General features: G+C 48.9%; 1 protein-coding gene across 1 annotated transcript in view; it reads left to right on the top strand.

Annotated features, from left to right (window-relative positions):
• Nucleotides 1-15,653, top strand: part of RYR2 (ryanodine receptor 2) — a 533,272-nt gene that overhangs the window by 285,530 nt on the left and 232,089 nt on the right. Inside the window, 4 exon segments of the mRNA XM_036016051.1 lie at nt 6,394-6,512; nt 6,856-6,989; nt 9,491-9,732; nt 13,762-13,954. Of these exon segments, the coding sequence (XP_035871944.1) occupies nt 6,394-6,512; nt 6,856-6,989; nt 9,491-9,732; nt 13,762-13,954 (688 nt within the window).

The following is a 15,653-nucleotide window of genomic DNA, read 5'->3' as shown; positions in this document are numbered from 1 at the left end:
TCAGAAAAGGTCAGTGGACAAAAATCAGACTGAATTTGTGCAAACTTAAATAGAATCCTGATGAAGACTTGAGAAAGCCAGCACAGAGGTGTGGAGCTGGGGCTGCACCAGACGTAGATCCTGAGAAGGGCACAGAAGGGCAAGCTTGCCTGGGAAGTGAGTGGACATGAGCTGAGCAGAGAAGGGCCAGGGAAGGTGTGCTGGCAGGCATGTGAGTGCCCAGGGAACTGGCCTGCTTTCCCTGGGGAATTCTGGGAACCGCAGATCACAGGCCTTAGATATAGTCCATCCGGGGGCAAGGACTGGAGTGTCAGTGAGCAGCCTGTGTCCGTCGCTGGCTGTGTGCTCCAGGGGCTGCCGTGGGTGGGAGTCAGGCAGCGTCCCCTCAGTGGGAAGGATGCAAGTCAGGGCCAGGCCCTGGCAGCTCTGCAGCCCAGCTGTTAGTCTCCTTAGGTGACGAGAGGCTCTGAAAGGGCAGCTGGATAGATGTTTGACACTTTCTGCCTCATGTGAAGTGGACCAGATTCCTGAGTGAGTGTACACAGCAGCACTGGAGGATTGGAATGGGGTGTTAGGACAGCCACTGTGAACATCTTGAGGGGAAAAGGTAAGGTAGACAGTGTCCCAGGCCTCACGTGTGACTATCTCTGGGCCAGTTAACAGAGGTCTGTGTGAGCAGACAGAGGTGATGGAGGTCATGGACTCCTTAAGGCTGCACGTTTCCCAGAGACAAGCTGGCTCAGCTGTCAGCCGGTTGGGAGGCTGCAGACTTCCTGAGTATTTTTTTGTGTGTGTGTAGTGGGTTCCCCAGCATTTTTGATAATGACAGTGGTCTTCTTCAGGGTGTCTGCCAATCCCTTCCACTCTCAGTGGGTGCCGTGAGTGATGTTCCCTCTGGGGAGTGGCAGCAGAAAGCATCTCTGAGTGGCCTTGAACTGCTGAAGATTTGCGCCCACACACAGTACAACCATGGGCACCTGGAAGTGTGGCATGCTTCCAGAGATGCCCCAGCCAGACCTGGTGGAACACAAACTCATCACCTCCCAGACGGAAAGCCTTGCAGCCCATGGAACCCTGTGTGCAGGAGGCTCCTCCTCTGCACCTGCTTAGTTGGGAACAGTGACTCAGAAAGAGTCTGAGGGCTCACAGCCCCCGCACAAAACCCACCGCTAGTGGTGGGAGGTCCCAGTGACCTCCCCGAGGGGCCAGCAGCTCATGCAGCACTGGTGACAACAGAGAAGGAGACTGTTTTCCAGGAGATGTTCTCCTTGGAGAAGGCAACTTGGCCATGGGTTCCAAGCTTTTGGGTTTGCAGGAGGTTGGCGATGGTGTGCCAGGAGAGTTGACACCGAGCCCCACACAGGACACTCTGTTGGAGTCAGGATGGCTCTGCAGACTTTCAAGGAGACTCACTTTTATGAGCTGTTGGCATCAGTGCCTGCTGGGCCCATTCATTCCCCTGCCCCAAGGTTACCCACCATACCTGCAACCTCATCTGTCACCCAGTCCAGTGACTGGTGTCTTAAGCGCGACCCTGAGTCATGTAAGTCATGTTTAATGCCGATGGGTCACTGAACAAGACAGGGAACGATACGTTTTTCCAAGACATTCACTCTGAAGGTTTGAGATAATGTGTTAGCAACTGAAGGTTGCTGATTTAATGGATAGTTCAGACCCTTGTCAAAATTACTCATTTTTGAACGGTGCTGGAAAAGTCACCCTAACACCACAGCCCCCCTTGAATCTCAGCAAAGCATCCAGTTGTAGCTGGAAAGGAAAAGAGGGTGGGGAGAGGGTCTGCATTTGGAGGGCGGCTTCCTGTATGTGGATGTATTTTACCAGCAATGTGAAATGTGGGAAAAGATGCCCCCCAAAGGGAAGCCTGAAGAATCACAGCCTTCCTTTCTGAATGGAGAAAGATGCTGGGCTACCTGAAACCTGCACCCTTCCCAGGATGCTTCTCTAAGAGCCTGTGTGTTGGGTAGTGGCAAGTCACACTGCTAGAGCATGGTCCTTGAAATGAAAAGGTTCAGCTATCTCTTGTGACATACAATTGATTGGTTTCATAATCGTTTTCCATAGTAACTCTTTTAACCATTTCACTCATTAAGCACAAGGCCTAACAGACTGATTATTTGTCTTACATTTACCAACTTAACTAATTTTTATAACCTTGATTTCACTTCTTCATACCAATGAATCAGTATCTTTTCCTGAATTTTCCATTTGATCAGTATTATTTATTCAGTGCTTTCCTACCTGCTCTTAATTTTTAATTTCTATTTAAAAAGAAGCATATCATTAACGTTTCCATGTTGCTCCTTTTTAAAAAACATTTATTTATTTATTTTTAGAGAGGGGAAAGGAGGGAGAGAGGGAGAGAAACATCAGTGCGTGGTTGCCTCTCATGCACCCCCCACTGGGGACCTGGCCTGCAACCCAGGCATGTACTAGGACTGGGAACAGAACCAGGGACCCTTTAGTTTGTGGGCCTGTGCTCAATTCACTGAGCCACAGCAGCCAGGGCTCCCTGCTACTCCTTTTTGTTTCACTTCACTTGTCCTTTGTACTGTTTTGTCACAACCGTGGAGCAACAGCAGGTGTCTTTTGCACCACTGGGACCCAGGCCCTGTTCACGCACATGGCTCCTGCAGCAGCCCAGGACTGCTAACGTCGTCTCCACTCTGGAAACAGGCATGCTGGGGCACCAAGAGGTCACGAAACTTGCCTGAAACCTGCCAGGACGCCGAGCTGCCCACCTGGGCTGGAGTCCATGTGTGCACCTGTGCAGGACATAGCTGCCTGACAGCCGTGCCTGCCATCACGTTGTCATCAGTGTATCATTCCTGCGGTCCTGTGACCACTCAGGCAGCTCCGGTGCTGCTTCTGTGCTGTGTGCTCTCGTGTTTTCTCCCAGTTGTCCCCAGCATCATTCCTCCAGTCTTCCCACCCGTCTGCCACGTTGTTAGATTTACCCAGAGCAGAATGTAAATCTTCTTACTTCCATTTGCCTTCGGGGAGCCTTGGGGATGCTAATAATAAGGTCTGACCAAAAAGTTACATGAATTTTAACTCCCAGGTTGGGGTGAAAATAAATGCAACCTGTGTTTTGAGTAGTCAGAATTCCTGGTTTCTCTGATGTTAGGGTCCCTGGCCCTGCAGTGACCAGGCAGTTCCGTGTTTCCACCCCGGGGGTCAGTCTGGTTCACACCCATTGGCACCTGGGTTGATGCCTTCCTATTCGTTCACCTGCAGCTCAGACCCCAGTTTCCATGTGATGTGTCAGCGGGGGCCGAGCTCCATGTGTTGTTGTTCGGGGTCATCACTCCCACTGGTGGTTGGATCCACACCGGATCCCCCCATGAACCCATCAGGCACTGAGAATAGGTTTCATCTAAACCCGCATCCGCTTTGGTGTCCTGTGATTGTTTACATTTGGTGCCTTGAAAGTCAGCGGTTTCCTTGTTTTCCTGTGAGAACATGGGGCAGGGTGGGTGCTCATCCGCATGCCGCGCGGCTGTGCCTCAGCGGCGACCAGTCCAATTTTGCGCAACCCCTCCTCTCAAGTGTTGAGGGTATGGGGCTGTGTCCCTAGGCTGCAGGCTTCCGGACAGGCAAATTCAGACCAGACACTGTGCTTCTGCTTGGACACTTGTTTCCAGGCTCCCATGCAGACCCTCTACCAGTTCTATTCAGCCTAGGAGAGTCTAGGGCATGACCCAGGAGGACAGAACAGTGCAGTCAACTTTGACCCCAGAGGCAGCTCCCACTGGTGGAAGCCAAACAGCAAACGTGTGATTGAAAAGCAAACCGGGATACCGTCCTGGATCGCAGCAAACGTGGTGCGGAGCATTGTCAGCCACTGTAGGCCTAGGGTGCTGTCAGTGACATTAGTTCTGAACGTTCGCTACATCCTCAGAGGTTTTTCTTCCTCCTGAGAACAGAAACGATTCAGAGACTTACAGCCGTAACAGTTTAGGCAAAGAACTAAATAGCACGTGTATTGTATGCTTGCATGCTCAGGTTTGCATTAGTCGAAATAAACCAAGTCCTTGCTTTCAGGGGTTCATTGTCCAATGGGAGGTTGAAATGAAAGTGAGTGATTTCAATAAAATGTGACAGATCCCATAGAAAAGGAATAGTTCATCCCAGGGTGTTGGTGCAGACGAACCCACGAGGCAACGTTCTGCCTTTGAAAGGTGCTCCAGGTCTGTAGCATTGGAGCAGGGAGCGCGTTGCAGTCTGAGGGTGACCTGCGCAGGGGTGGGAGGTGGGAAGGAGGCCACCGCACTGCAGGGCCTTGCCGCACTGCTGGTCCTGGGCCAAGGACCAGCAGTCTGAGTGAGTGAGTGTGTGTGCTTCACATCTGCATGGAGGAACCAGCCACTCACGCTCTGTGGGGAGGGGTGGTGGGAGCCGAGGCTGTTGGGGTCAGGCTGGCAAGTGAGGGGCTGAGGAGCGGGGCCAGGGGACAGGAGGTCAAGGTGGCTGCTGAAGATTTTACACAGGGAACTGACCTCGATGAAACGCACATTTTAGAGCAGCAGTTTTCAACCATTTTCATCTCATGGCACACATGAACTAATTGTTAAAATTCTGCCTACCCCCCAAAAAGTTTTTTTCTGATCTGAGAGAAAATAGGTGTAATTTTGACTCATTCCCACCAGATGGCTTTTGTTGTCTTGGCTCTTGTCAGTTTTTGACAATCTAAGGGAAAAGAGGGCAGTGGCCCTGACTAAATAGTTTTAAAAATTCTTGTGGTACAGTGGTTGAAAATCGCTGCTTTAGAGCGATAACTGTCCATGGTCTGGAGATGGAGCAGGAAGGGAGGAGAGACAGGAGTCCGAGAGGGAACAGGGAGCTAGTTCCTGAGACTAATTAGCCAATAAATTAGGGCCTGGATTTAATGAAATTCAGTGAGGAGACTGGGGGAAATGAGAATGTGGGAGAAGATCCAAAATAACCTGAGGCTTTTAGCTTGAAGATGTGGGTGGATGACGGACCAGAGAAAATATTTTACCTGTATATGTACAGAGAAAGGTAACAGGTTAAGTTTTGGAGAAGTAGGTTGGAGGGCTTGAAGATGTTCTGGGTGAATGTCCAGAAAATAGTTAGGATGTGGCTTTAACACTGGCCTGGAAACAGCAGCTGCAGGCCTTGTCACTTCTGCCCACTGCGGTGCAGCGCGCCTGTCCGGTGACGGTCCAGGAGAGCAGCGCTGGCGTCAGCCCTGAGTGCTGCCACTCGTGTGCTGTGTGTGCGTGAAGGGGTGGGTTCGTTTATCTTTGTTCTGTAAGATTAGGCTTCTGTAGACCTGCGCACACCCCAAAAGGGAGCCCTGAACTGGGTGGAAGGCAGGTGGGGCGTGTTCTCGCTCACTTGCTGTCAGCAATCCTGAGGAGCGACTAGGTTGCATGGATTGATGAAGTGTTGGGATTTAATGAAGAATAAGTAGAAGTAGATATGGCATCCTGCTTTGTTATGATTGTTTCTAAAAATGTTTCTTTTTTTAGGTTTAAAAACTTATTTGCACAGATTGCAGCAAAATAATGTTTTAACTACTCAAATTTTCCTTGTATCTTGATGTTCCCACCCTCTGTTTTTTAAATGGAGATGTGATTGACATGGACCGTTACGTCTGATGTCAGGTGCACCAGTCGAGTCGGTGTCTGTGTCTGTCGTGACAGGAGCTCCACACCAAGTCTGGTTGCCGTCCTACACCACACACAGCTACAGCTCGTTTTCCTGGTGCTGACACTTTTCAGATCTGCTCTCTCAGCAACTTTCAAACCTGCAGTAGAGCACGATTAACCGTAGTCACCTTGCTGCACATCACATCCCAGAGAAAGATGTGATCTTATTAGTGGAACCTAAGAAAAACAACAACAAAAAGAACTGTCCCAAATCCCAGATACAGAGAACACCAGGTGCACCCGCCTTCAGCCCCGATCCTGGAAAAGGGCTGTGAGCCGGTTCTGCAAGGTCCCCGGGATGCTGCTTCCTTTCGTGCCCCTCCCGGCAGGACTGCCTGCTGAGCCGGCACCGTGTCTTCGTCTTTTCCCCACCAGACAGCTGTGATCTCATCATTTCCACTTATCAGTCCCCACCAAAAACCACCCACCCCCATCACAGTGCCATGGGGATCTGTACTCGGAGCACCTGAGTTGCACAGGGTGGGGCGAAAGTAGGTTTACGGTTGTCTGTATGGCGAGTAATGCAATAATTAATAAGTGATCACATGAGGATAAGCTGTGTGTTTCGCACACTCACAATGGTAAGCCTGCTTTGGCCTAGCCCTGTTCTCTGGACTGAGAGGATGAAGCCAGAAAAGGGAAGACGCTGACCATTGTGGACAAGCTAACCTTCTATTTTTTCTTTCTCTCTCATCTTCAGGTATTCTGGAAGTCTTGCACTGCGTGTTAGTAGAAAGTCCAGAAGCTCTGAACATCATCAAAGAAGGGCACATTAAATCCATCATTTCACTTCTAGACAAGCACGGAAGAAATCACAAGGTACTCGAACCCTGTTACTGCCATGAATGGATTGTGACGTCATTGTATGTGTGTTTTTAAATTGAGATGACCTTAACAAGGTGTGTCAGATGATTCAGGAGTGCTTTGCCTCTTTGCTGTAATCGGGTGGTAGGGTTCAGTGTTTGCTCTCAGCGTCTGTGGGGGAACGAGCTGTCCTCAGTGGATGAAGGACAGTCGTGAGTGTGTGGCTGCAGCGCTGTCACAGTGAAACGACTGTGTCAGAGAGAACCAGAGGAGACACGTTTGCACCTGTGCCCAGTGCTGCTGGCACTTGAATGTGGGAGGGGAATTGGAGTCAGCTGGCGGTGGTCTCTCTCCTCAGGTTCTGGACGTCCTGTGCTCCCTCTGCGTTTGCCATGGAGTGGCCGTCCGCTCCAACCAGCACCTCATCTGTGACAACCTCCTTCCGGGACGGGATCTGCTGCTGCAGACGCGCCTGGTGAACCACGTCAGCAGGTGGGTTCCGAGGGGTGGCGTCCCAGATGGGTGGCCAGGCCGAGGAACTCACACGCTAGTTCTGTAGCTGAGACACTGGGTACTCTGTTTGTTTCATTAGAGGGTTTTTAAAGTCTGTTCCCCTAGTTAATAGTGTAGGATTTGTTTTTCTATTAAAAATAGAGGAACCGAGCAAACGTACATTTATCTCAGACAAATGCGTCAGAGCTCCCGTCTCACGTTGTCGTGTAGCCAGATCACAGCTGGCTTTCGGGAGCACGTAGGAGCTAGTTGGGCAGAATCCTGTTTTACATCTTAACCTGTAACTGGAAACCCTGCCCTTCCTACGAACTTCGAAGTGCTCACCATATATAATCAAAATGTTCAATTTGAATGTCCAAAATATAATAAGTTCTACAAACAACCTGCCAATGAAACTACATTTTTAGGAAGATCACTGTCCAAGGTGTCAACCAGGGAGGATGGGGCACCAGCCCCTGAGCAGAGGGCTTTGTGCCTGCTCTGCCCTGTCTGTGTGTGTTCCGGGTGCTGCTTACCATGTTTCACAGAGTAACACTTGGGACCTGGACACGGAGCTCGGGTCTGGCCTCAGAGACGGAGCTCATGCCATACTGCCTTTCTTGTACAAAACAGCAGTAGTGATGTTACAGAAACAAGCACCTTCCCCAAGGTCTTTTATTTTTACTGTGGTTCTTTTTTGCCTGCTGCTGATATGGACTGTGGCCCTCAATGCCAGAGTTTGGTAAAAAGGAAAGGGATGATTTACTCAAAAGTTGTACAGGTTAGGAGTAATGGCAGAAAGTCACTGTTAAACCCCAAAGTTCCTTTAAAACACCCACAAACACACACACAGTCCTGCCTCCCCTTGCCAAACCAGGCCAGTCAGGGGACTGTATCTCAGGAAAAGAAATAACCCTGCAGCTCAGATGGGCTCCTGTTCTTAATCCAAAACCACATCCTCATGGTGGGTGGGGGAATCCTCTGCATCCTTTCAAACCACATGTCCAAGAGAGAGAGTGCTCCGCATGGCTGCTACACACTGCTTTCCTGCTTCTTTCTAAGCTGCGTGGTTGAGAGAGCCCCTCTGTCCACTCCGACACAGCGTGGTAAAAGCCCCAGCATGACTGCCATGCTTGGGTTTAAATCCCTGTGTGGATCTTCCTCTATAACCCCATTTCTGATGCCTCCCACAAAGGGCCACACCTGCCAGTAGTCTGGTTTCTTCTGCCTTTCTCAGCTGCCATTGTTAGTCTGGGCAGGCTGGTGGCGTGGCCCTGTGGCGTGGAGTGAATCATCTCCAAGCCTCTCAGGGGTGGGGCGGTGGGGAGCTGTCTCTCAGGTACATCAGGGGTCGAAGTCATGCACATGTCCCTGCCTCCACACAGGCTGTGAAGCCAGCCTGCTGTTACTGATATGCAGAATAACCCTCAGCCCTGTGCTGCTGCTTTTCCCAGCCCCCAGCTAGGCTTGTGGGGGCCCCTGGGCCTCCCAACCTAGGCCCAGCCCCTTAAGTCTGTACCCTGTTAAGTCTATACCCTGTTCAATCTACACCCTGTTAAGTCTACACTCCATTAAGTCTGCACCGCGTGACAGAGATAACAATAAAAATACAGCTTACCGTGAAGAAAATAGTATTTGTGATATAGTAATAACTGTGATGCCCTGCACTTAGCAGCTGTCCAGGAAGTACTCATTACTTCACTGTTTTAAAAGAAAATGTGGGGATTTGGTATTTACTTTTATATTGTGCTTTAAAATAGGATTGATTTGAGGCGACCTTCATTGTTCTCTACAGCACAGGTTCCCAACCCCCAGGCCATGGACTGGTTGGGAAGAGGCTGTGAGCCAAGCTCACCTGAGCTCTGCCTCCCGTCCCCTTCCCCCAGTCCATCCTCCACAGAACTGGCCCCTGATGCTGAAAGGTCGGGGGCCGCTGCTCTGTAGAATGGAGCTGCTGTCAACGAGGGGAGTTCCCTCAGACCTCTTGTGATTGTTACTGTTAGCACAGGGTGCACATCCCCTTATGAAAGCCAGTTAAATAATGAGCTAGAAACAGCTTTTGTTCACAAGGAGGCAGCGAGAACAACAAGCTGACCAGTCACCTCGCTCCTTTAGTGACAACATGACGTGCCTCACTGTACATGTCAGCTCACGAAGGCGGCTCCCTGTCCTGGATTGATACCAACTCCCTTAATTCAAGAGGCAGACTGCTCTGAGTGTCTCACTTAGCCATGTGTAATGGAGTACATTACGCTAAGGGGCAATTGAGAAAAAACAGTACGAGTCCCCTGAGTGACATTGCTGTTGCTGGGGGCCCAGGAGGCAGAGGCTGCTCTCTGCACGTTCCCAGACTGTGACTGTCTTAGTTGTTCTGTAGCTCTTAGGAAACAGGCCTTCTATGTCTCGGAAGAACAACACTAATGTTCAGAATGGTGAAATGAAGATATAACCAGTGAGAAGCTTGTTCGGGTTTCCTCATATGCATTTCTCTCTCTTTGAAGCATGAGGCCCAATATTTTCCTGGGCATCAGTGAGGGGTCTGCTCAGTACAAGAAGTGGTACTACGAGCTGATGGTGGACCACACGGAGCCCTTTGTGACAGCGGAAGCCACGCACCTGCGTGTGGGCTGGGCCTCCACAGAGGGGTACTCCCCCTACCCTGGCGGGGGCGAGGAGTGGGGCGGGAACGGCGTTGGAGACGACCTCTTCTCCTACGGGTTTGATGGCCTGCATCTCTGGGCAGGTGAGTACTGTCCACTCTGCCTCACAGCCTTCGGAGGGAGATCGTTGCCCTTGCAGTCCTTTTTTGAAAGCTACCAACGTGGCTTATACTAGATGCATTTATTACTCAGAACTCAAACATTGAAATGATGAATGAGAGTATTAAGCGAAAAGCAAAATTTCACTAAGGGAAAAAGAAAACATACAGTTATAGTACATTTTCAAAGGACTATATTGCTCATGAACAATATGCAGTGATTCCCCCCTTATCTGCTGGGGTATGTTCCAGGACCCCCAGTGGATCCCTGTATGTGTGGGTTGTACTGAACCCCTGTACACACACCATCATTTTTCTACACAAACCAACCTTTTCTCTTAAAGGAAACACTTGATGGCTTCCCTTTGGCACATCTGCATTGCCAGCATCACTGCTGTTGGGCTTTGGGGCCGTGACCAAGTCCGTAAGCACTGTGGTGTCACTGCAGTTGTCATGAACACAGCTGAGTGTCTGCCCGCAGGGGGCGAGGACACCTAAGAATGCTGGGCAGAGGGATTACTCTTGTCCTGGGTGGGGAAAGAGTGAGTGGTTTGAGATTTCAGCATGTTGCTCAGAGTAGCACACGATTGAAACTTAGGCTTGTTTATTTCTGAAATTTTCCATTTACTGTTTTCAGACCCTGGTGGACTGTTTTGAACCGAAACTGTGGAAAACAAAATTTCAGATAAGCGTGTACTTCTGTGTTTAAAAAGTGACATTTTGATTTATGAAGCAGTTGCAAAGAGCTTGCTTGTTTCCTACTTACTTTAATTGGTGTTTGCGAAGCTTTGGCTTCTCATATAAAAAAGAACCAAATACAGTCCCTGGGAAATAACTGGAAAAGGTAGACTAGGTTCCACCTCGTGGTAGATAATTCAACCTCAGGAATCTGTGACTTTTAACCTGTGTTGTGAGGAATCAGTTTATACTCATGTGATACTTTGTTTCAGAAATGTGGAACTGTTTAAAAATAAATGTATAGTTCATTTCACCAGCTGCCAGCTCTCAGCTTTTATGGTTGAGTATATATATAAAAATGAGCCAAATACACACACACACACACACACACAAAATGATGTTATTTTGTAGCACATTAGCATATAGACAATAGAGAAAGTTACTTTGTATTATGAAAAGTTGAACTTTGTGTCTTGTGGAATGTGAGTGTTGGATAGGTCCAATAGCTTAGGAAAAGAAATTTAAAAATTGAGTTGAATTAAACCTAAGTTTATGGCAATGAGTTTGGAAATAAAAGCGTTGCACACAGCAGTAACCTAACAGCGGTCCCTCTGAAGTTTTTCTGTGTGTAGTGCCAGCAGCCCTGTAGCTGGGCGGCTGGGGCTGGGGACTGGGGGCCTGTCCAACCTCGGCCTGCCAACCACAGCCTGCCCTGTGCACAGGTGTGCCGCGCTGGTCAGACTACAGTCATCATGTCTGTCCCCTTCGTCAAATCTTCCTGCCAACCAAACAGAGACAAGGAACGGTAACTTCAGAGAACCCAAAACAAACGTAAAACAGAGTTAATGTCTATTCGTAACAGTCTGTAATTCTCTCTGAGAATTCTCTCTCTCTCCCTTAGTCCTCTAGACTGCTGTGCATGAACTGGGTCGGACTCAGGTGAATTAGAAAGAACATGTTCAGTGTCCTCTGGTTACACAGGTGGATGAGGTCCGGGAACTACTCTGATGAAACAGTGCTGAATTGTTTCTAGTTATCTCAGCCATGGAACGCCACTTATTCACTTTAACGATTGCATTGGCCTGAAGCTTTTTCTTCCCACACACAGAAAGGACTCAGTGCTTACAGAGTTGACCTGTGCGCGCTGTGCCTTTCATGGCAAAGTATCTGTTCAATAGAGCAGTAAAAACAAAAAAGAGATCAGTGAATCTGGGAATGTGTCACAGGAAGACTGCAGAATTTCAGGGGAAAATTACCTTGAAACATTGTGTCAACTGAGAATTTTTTTTCTTAAGTGACAAGGAAATGTGTTCCTATCATGCCTGTGCTGAAAGGTGTGTGCTCTGAGCCACGGGGACTTAGAAATGCTCTGCCCTAGATTGATTCCTCGTCTGCAAGGACATTTTAAGTTAACTGTCCTTCGACTGACTTACTGCGATCAAAGGTGTAGGAACTGAGATACCTCCCTGGCGTCTTTCTCCTGTTCCTTTGTTGCTAACGGTTGAAATAGAGTTCAGAGTATCAGATGTCTGTGCTCGCTGGTCTGGGGCACGTTCTTTGTCACTTCAGGCTTTGCACCTGGGGAGTGGGCGTGGAAACTGCCTGTGGCTCCTCAGCAGGAATTTTACCCTGTGTCTTCACCTGTCTTTCTCACCTACCACCTGCACAGGGTTGCCACATCCCCTTCTCTGAATGCAGAATTGGACTTAGAGCATCCAAGTCCCGTGTCTGGGTAGGAGCCAAAAGTGTGAAAAGTCTCGGTACCTTTGGAGAATTTAAATGTAGAAGTATGGAGGACTGTCATCCACCAGTCCAGTCCTTTCCAATAGGACTGATGTGGAAGGCCCACCCTGCCTGAGTTCTACAAACTGTGAATTCTGTCCTTGTGACAGCTCTGCAAGGCGATGGCCTGCAGTGCAGGAGGGATGAGCCGACTTGTGGTCCGGGATGTAAGTCAGACTCTGCTGTCTTCCCTTTGGGTTCCTGTAGAGAACAGGCACATGGTGCTGTGGGCTGGAGGTGGGTTCGGGTGAGTGCAGCTCAACTGCTTGCGAGCAGGCTCAGTGAGGTGAGCTCCTGTGCGGCTGTGGCCTCGGGCCATTCCCTGGGACCTCGTTTCTCTCACATGCTCATTCCAGCACAGCAGAAACACTTACGGTAGTGGCTGTTAGAGAGCCGCTGGCATCAGTGTGGTAGCACCCCTCAGGCTGGGCAGTGTGTTGGACTGTAGCGTACATCTTTGCAGTAACACTTTTACCAGCCACAGAGATTGAAACAGATAAGGACGTGCACCTTTTTCTGAGAGCTGCATCACTTCCACATGGTTTTTTAGAAGCTGGCTGTATGGTGTTCAGGGAACTCTGGAGGAGTTACTTGACAGTGAATGTATTGCTCGTAGATGTGAATATTGGTAAAATAAAAGTGCACACATTTTAAAACTAGGCCTCCTCTATTGCTGGCATTTTAAACCTGCTGGGATTAAAACCTTGGCATGCTAGAAAGTTAAAAGGATATCATTAAGAATGCAAAGCTGTATCATGAAATGTATTTTTGTCTTTGCTCAAGTTGAGAAATTCTGTGTGTTTATGGGCGTGTGTGGGTGAACCTCCTCTCTTGGTGTCCCAGTGCACCCAGGGGGCTCACTGGTGAAGGAGCTCTGACACAGTCAGAGTGGGCTGGGCCCTGGGGTGCCAGGGCACCAGCTGGCGTTTACCAGACACATTCTCATGCCTCACACTGTGTGCTGCTGCAGTTGAGAAGCCAGCCAAGGTCTCCCATGAAATAAATGCTGAAACCACAAAGCAGTTGGCATATATTTGCATCTAGCAAACAGCGTGTGAGAGAACAGTCACATTTTCTGCTTTTGCTGTCTGTGTGTGTTTTTATTTTATGAACCAAAGGAAATCGAATAGCTTAAAAAAGGACTGGCGTGAACTGCCTGGCCTTTGGTTTAGAAGAAGTGAGGTTTATAGAGGTTAAGTCATTTGGTGAAGGTCCCACAGGTAGTGGTAGCTGGTAGAGCAGCTGTTTGAACTGAGATCTGTCCAGGGCTCCCTCTAACATCATCGTATTATGAGCTCTAAGATGATTTCTGCATAAAATGCCATCCGTCCATGTGTAGAAATTCCTGCATATCAGAAGGGCCATTTGTAACAAAGCATGGCTTCTGAAAAAACAAGCAACTCCTTTTTGACAAAGGATTTAACATATAATGTCCCGCACATCTCAGCTTCTGTTTCAGTGCTGTGCACTGACGGGCCACTGCCCAGCCGTTCAGACCTCTGAGCACGATTCTCTGAGATGAACACATACTTCTCTCCTCTGTGTTTCCCAAAGGTTGTATCGCTAGCACCGTGAGCTCGCCGAACCAGCACCTGCTGCGGACGGATGATGTCATCAGTTGCTGTTTAGATCTGAGTGCGCCGAGCATCTCATTCCGCATCAACGGGCAACCTGTTCAAGGGATGTTTGAGAATTTCAACATCGACGGCCTCTTCTTTCCCGTTGTTAGTTTCTCTGCAGGAATAAAGTTAGTATTTCTGTGTTTTTGGCCTGTTTCCCATCCCACTTATACGTCCACGGTCACTGCACTGCCATCCCTGCTTCCCTGTCACTCCACCCTGGGTCCCCAGGGCATCGGCCTGCCCCTTACAGGAAGGGGCAAGGTTCACCCCTGAGGGGGATCTCAGGAGGCTGTGGCTGTGTCCACATGTCCATCCCTCCACTCACCCCTCCAGCCAGTGCCCCGAAACATCGCAAGTTCATTCCTTTATTTAATAAGGGGAAATGAACAAAACAGTGTGAAAAATATCACTTATTTTTTCTATTTAGTTGTATTAGTCTTCTTTCCATCACATTTCCACACCCCAAAGCCCCTCATTTCCACAGAAAGTAGAGGTGCTGCTGTTTTTGATGAAGGCAGCTGCCCTGTGCTAACCTCCACCTGGTACACCTGTAAGCCGTCTCTGCCTGCAGTCTGCTGCCTCTGTGTTTCGTCTAACCCTGTGTGTTTCTGCTGCTACCAGAAGAAAAGAGAGACTAAAATGATAATTCTTTGAGTTCTGCAAAGAGGACTTGACTAGACATTGGTCTGTTGTGACGAGGGCCCCAGTTACCTGTTGTATCGATGCACATGTGTCTGGACCTACTTCACGGGGACTGTGCACTCACTGCAGCTGTCTGCATGCCTGCTAGCTGCTCTTCTGCTGGAACTCCTCTCGGAGGGATGGTTCCTGGCTGGCTACAGAAGTGCCACCCTGAAGGGACAGAGTGGTGACGAAATGTCAGCTCCCCAGCACCAGTGCCCTCCTCCTGTGTGTCTGCACACACTGTGCTTATAACAGTGCCCTCTTCCTGTGTGTCTGTGCACACTGTGCTTCTACCAGTGCTTTCCTCCTGTGTGTCTATGCAACACTATATTTCTACCAGTGCCCCCTTCCTGTGTGTCTGTGCAACTCTGTGTGTCTGTGCAACTCTACTTCTCTCTGTGAGCTTCTGGTGCGGTTTACAGTTTGTGCTGCTTCTCATTTTTTGTTTTTGTTTTTTTTTTTTTGCTTTTTATTTTATTTTTTGTACTGTATTTTTTTGGCCTGGAACTGAAACACAAATTAGAAAAAGAAGCACAAAGAAGATGAAAATTTGAGTTTATTTTTGTGAGCTGAGAGCCCAAGAAATCAGTAACATTTAGCTGTTTTAAAAAGGTTTCCAAGGGGATGCAGATTATTTTTATTAAATGAGTATGATATATAAAAGATATCAGTAAGTTTTTTGTTGTTTTAAGAAGTAAGGTTACCTTTTTTCTTCAGCAAAAGGAAATGTCATTTGAGTCCCTTGAATGTGTCACTGGGCAGCGGGACCCTGGGAGGTGACCTCACCCAGCCCTGATGTGTGCAGAGACTTAGAGCAGGTCTGCTCTTTCTCTGTTGACGTTTGGGCATCTTGAGATGTTAAATGGCCAAGGCCTGTGGCCAGGAGTTGCGTTCCCCTGGGACTGTGTGTGATGCCTGTGCTTTCATTAGCGCCCGGTGCTGATGGGTGTTTGCTTGACCATAATTCAGCCGGGCTTTCTCTCGTGGGCCTGTTTTGCCTTTTATCATTAGAGGCTCTTGGACTGGAAGGGGCTGACGTGATGATGGTTCTCAGAGGAAAAACATGTGGCTCCTGATTGAGTTAACGTGTGCTCACACTTAGTTCCTTGTGCCTTGTAGATGACGAATCCTCTGTGCAGC

This window comes from Phyllostomus discolor, chromosome 15 (genome assembly GCF_004126475.2).
Source record: "Phyllostomus discolor isolate MPI-MPIP mPhyDis1 chromosome 15, mPhyDis1.pri.v3, whole genome shotgun sequence".
Lineage (NCBI taxonomy): Eukaryota > Metazoa > Chordata > Mammalia > Chiroptera > Phyllostomidae > Phyllostomus > Phyllostomus discolor.
The sequence above is the reverse complement of the archived record's forward strand: the minus strand, read 5'-3'. Positions and strand labels throughout refer to the sequence as shown.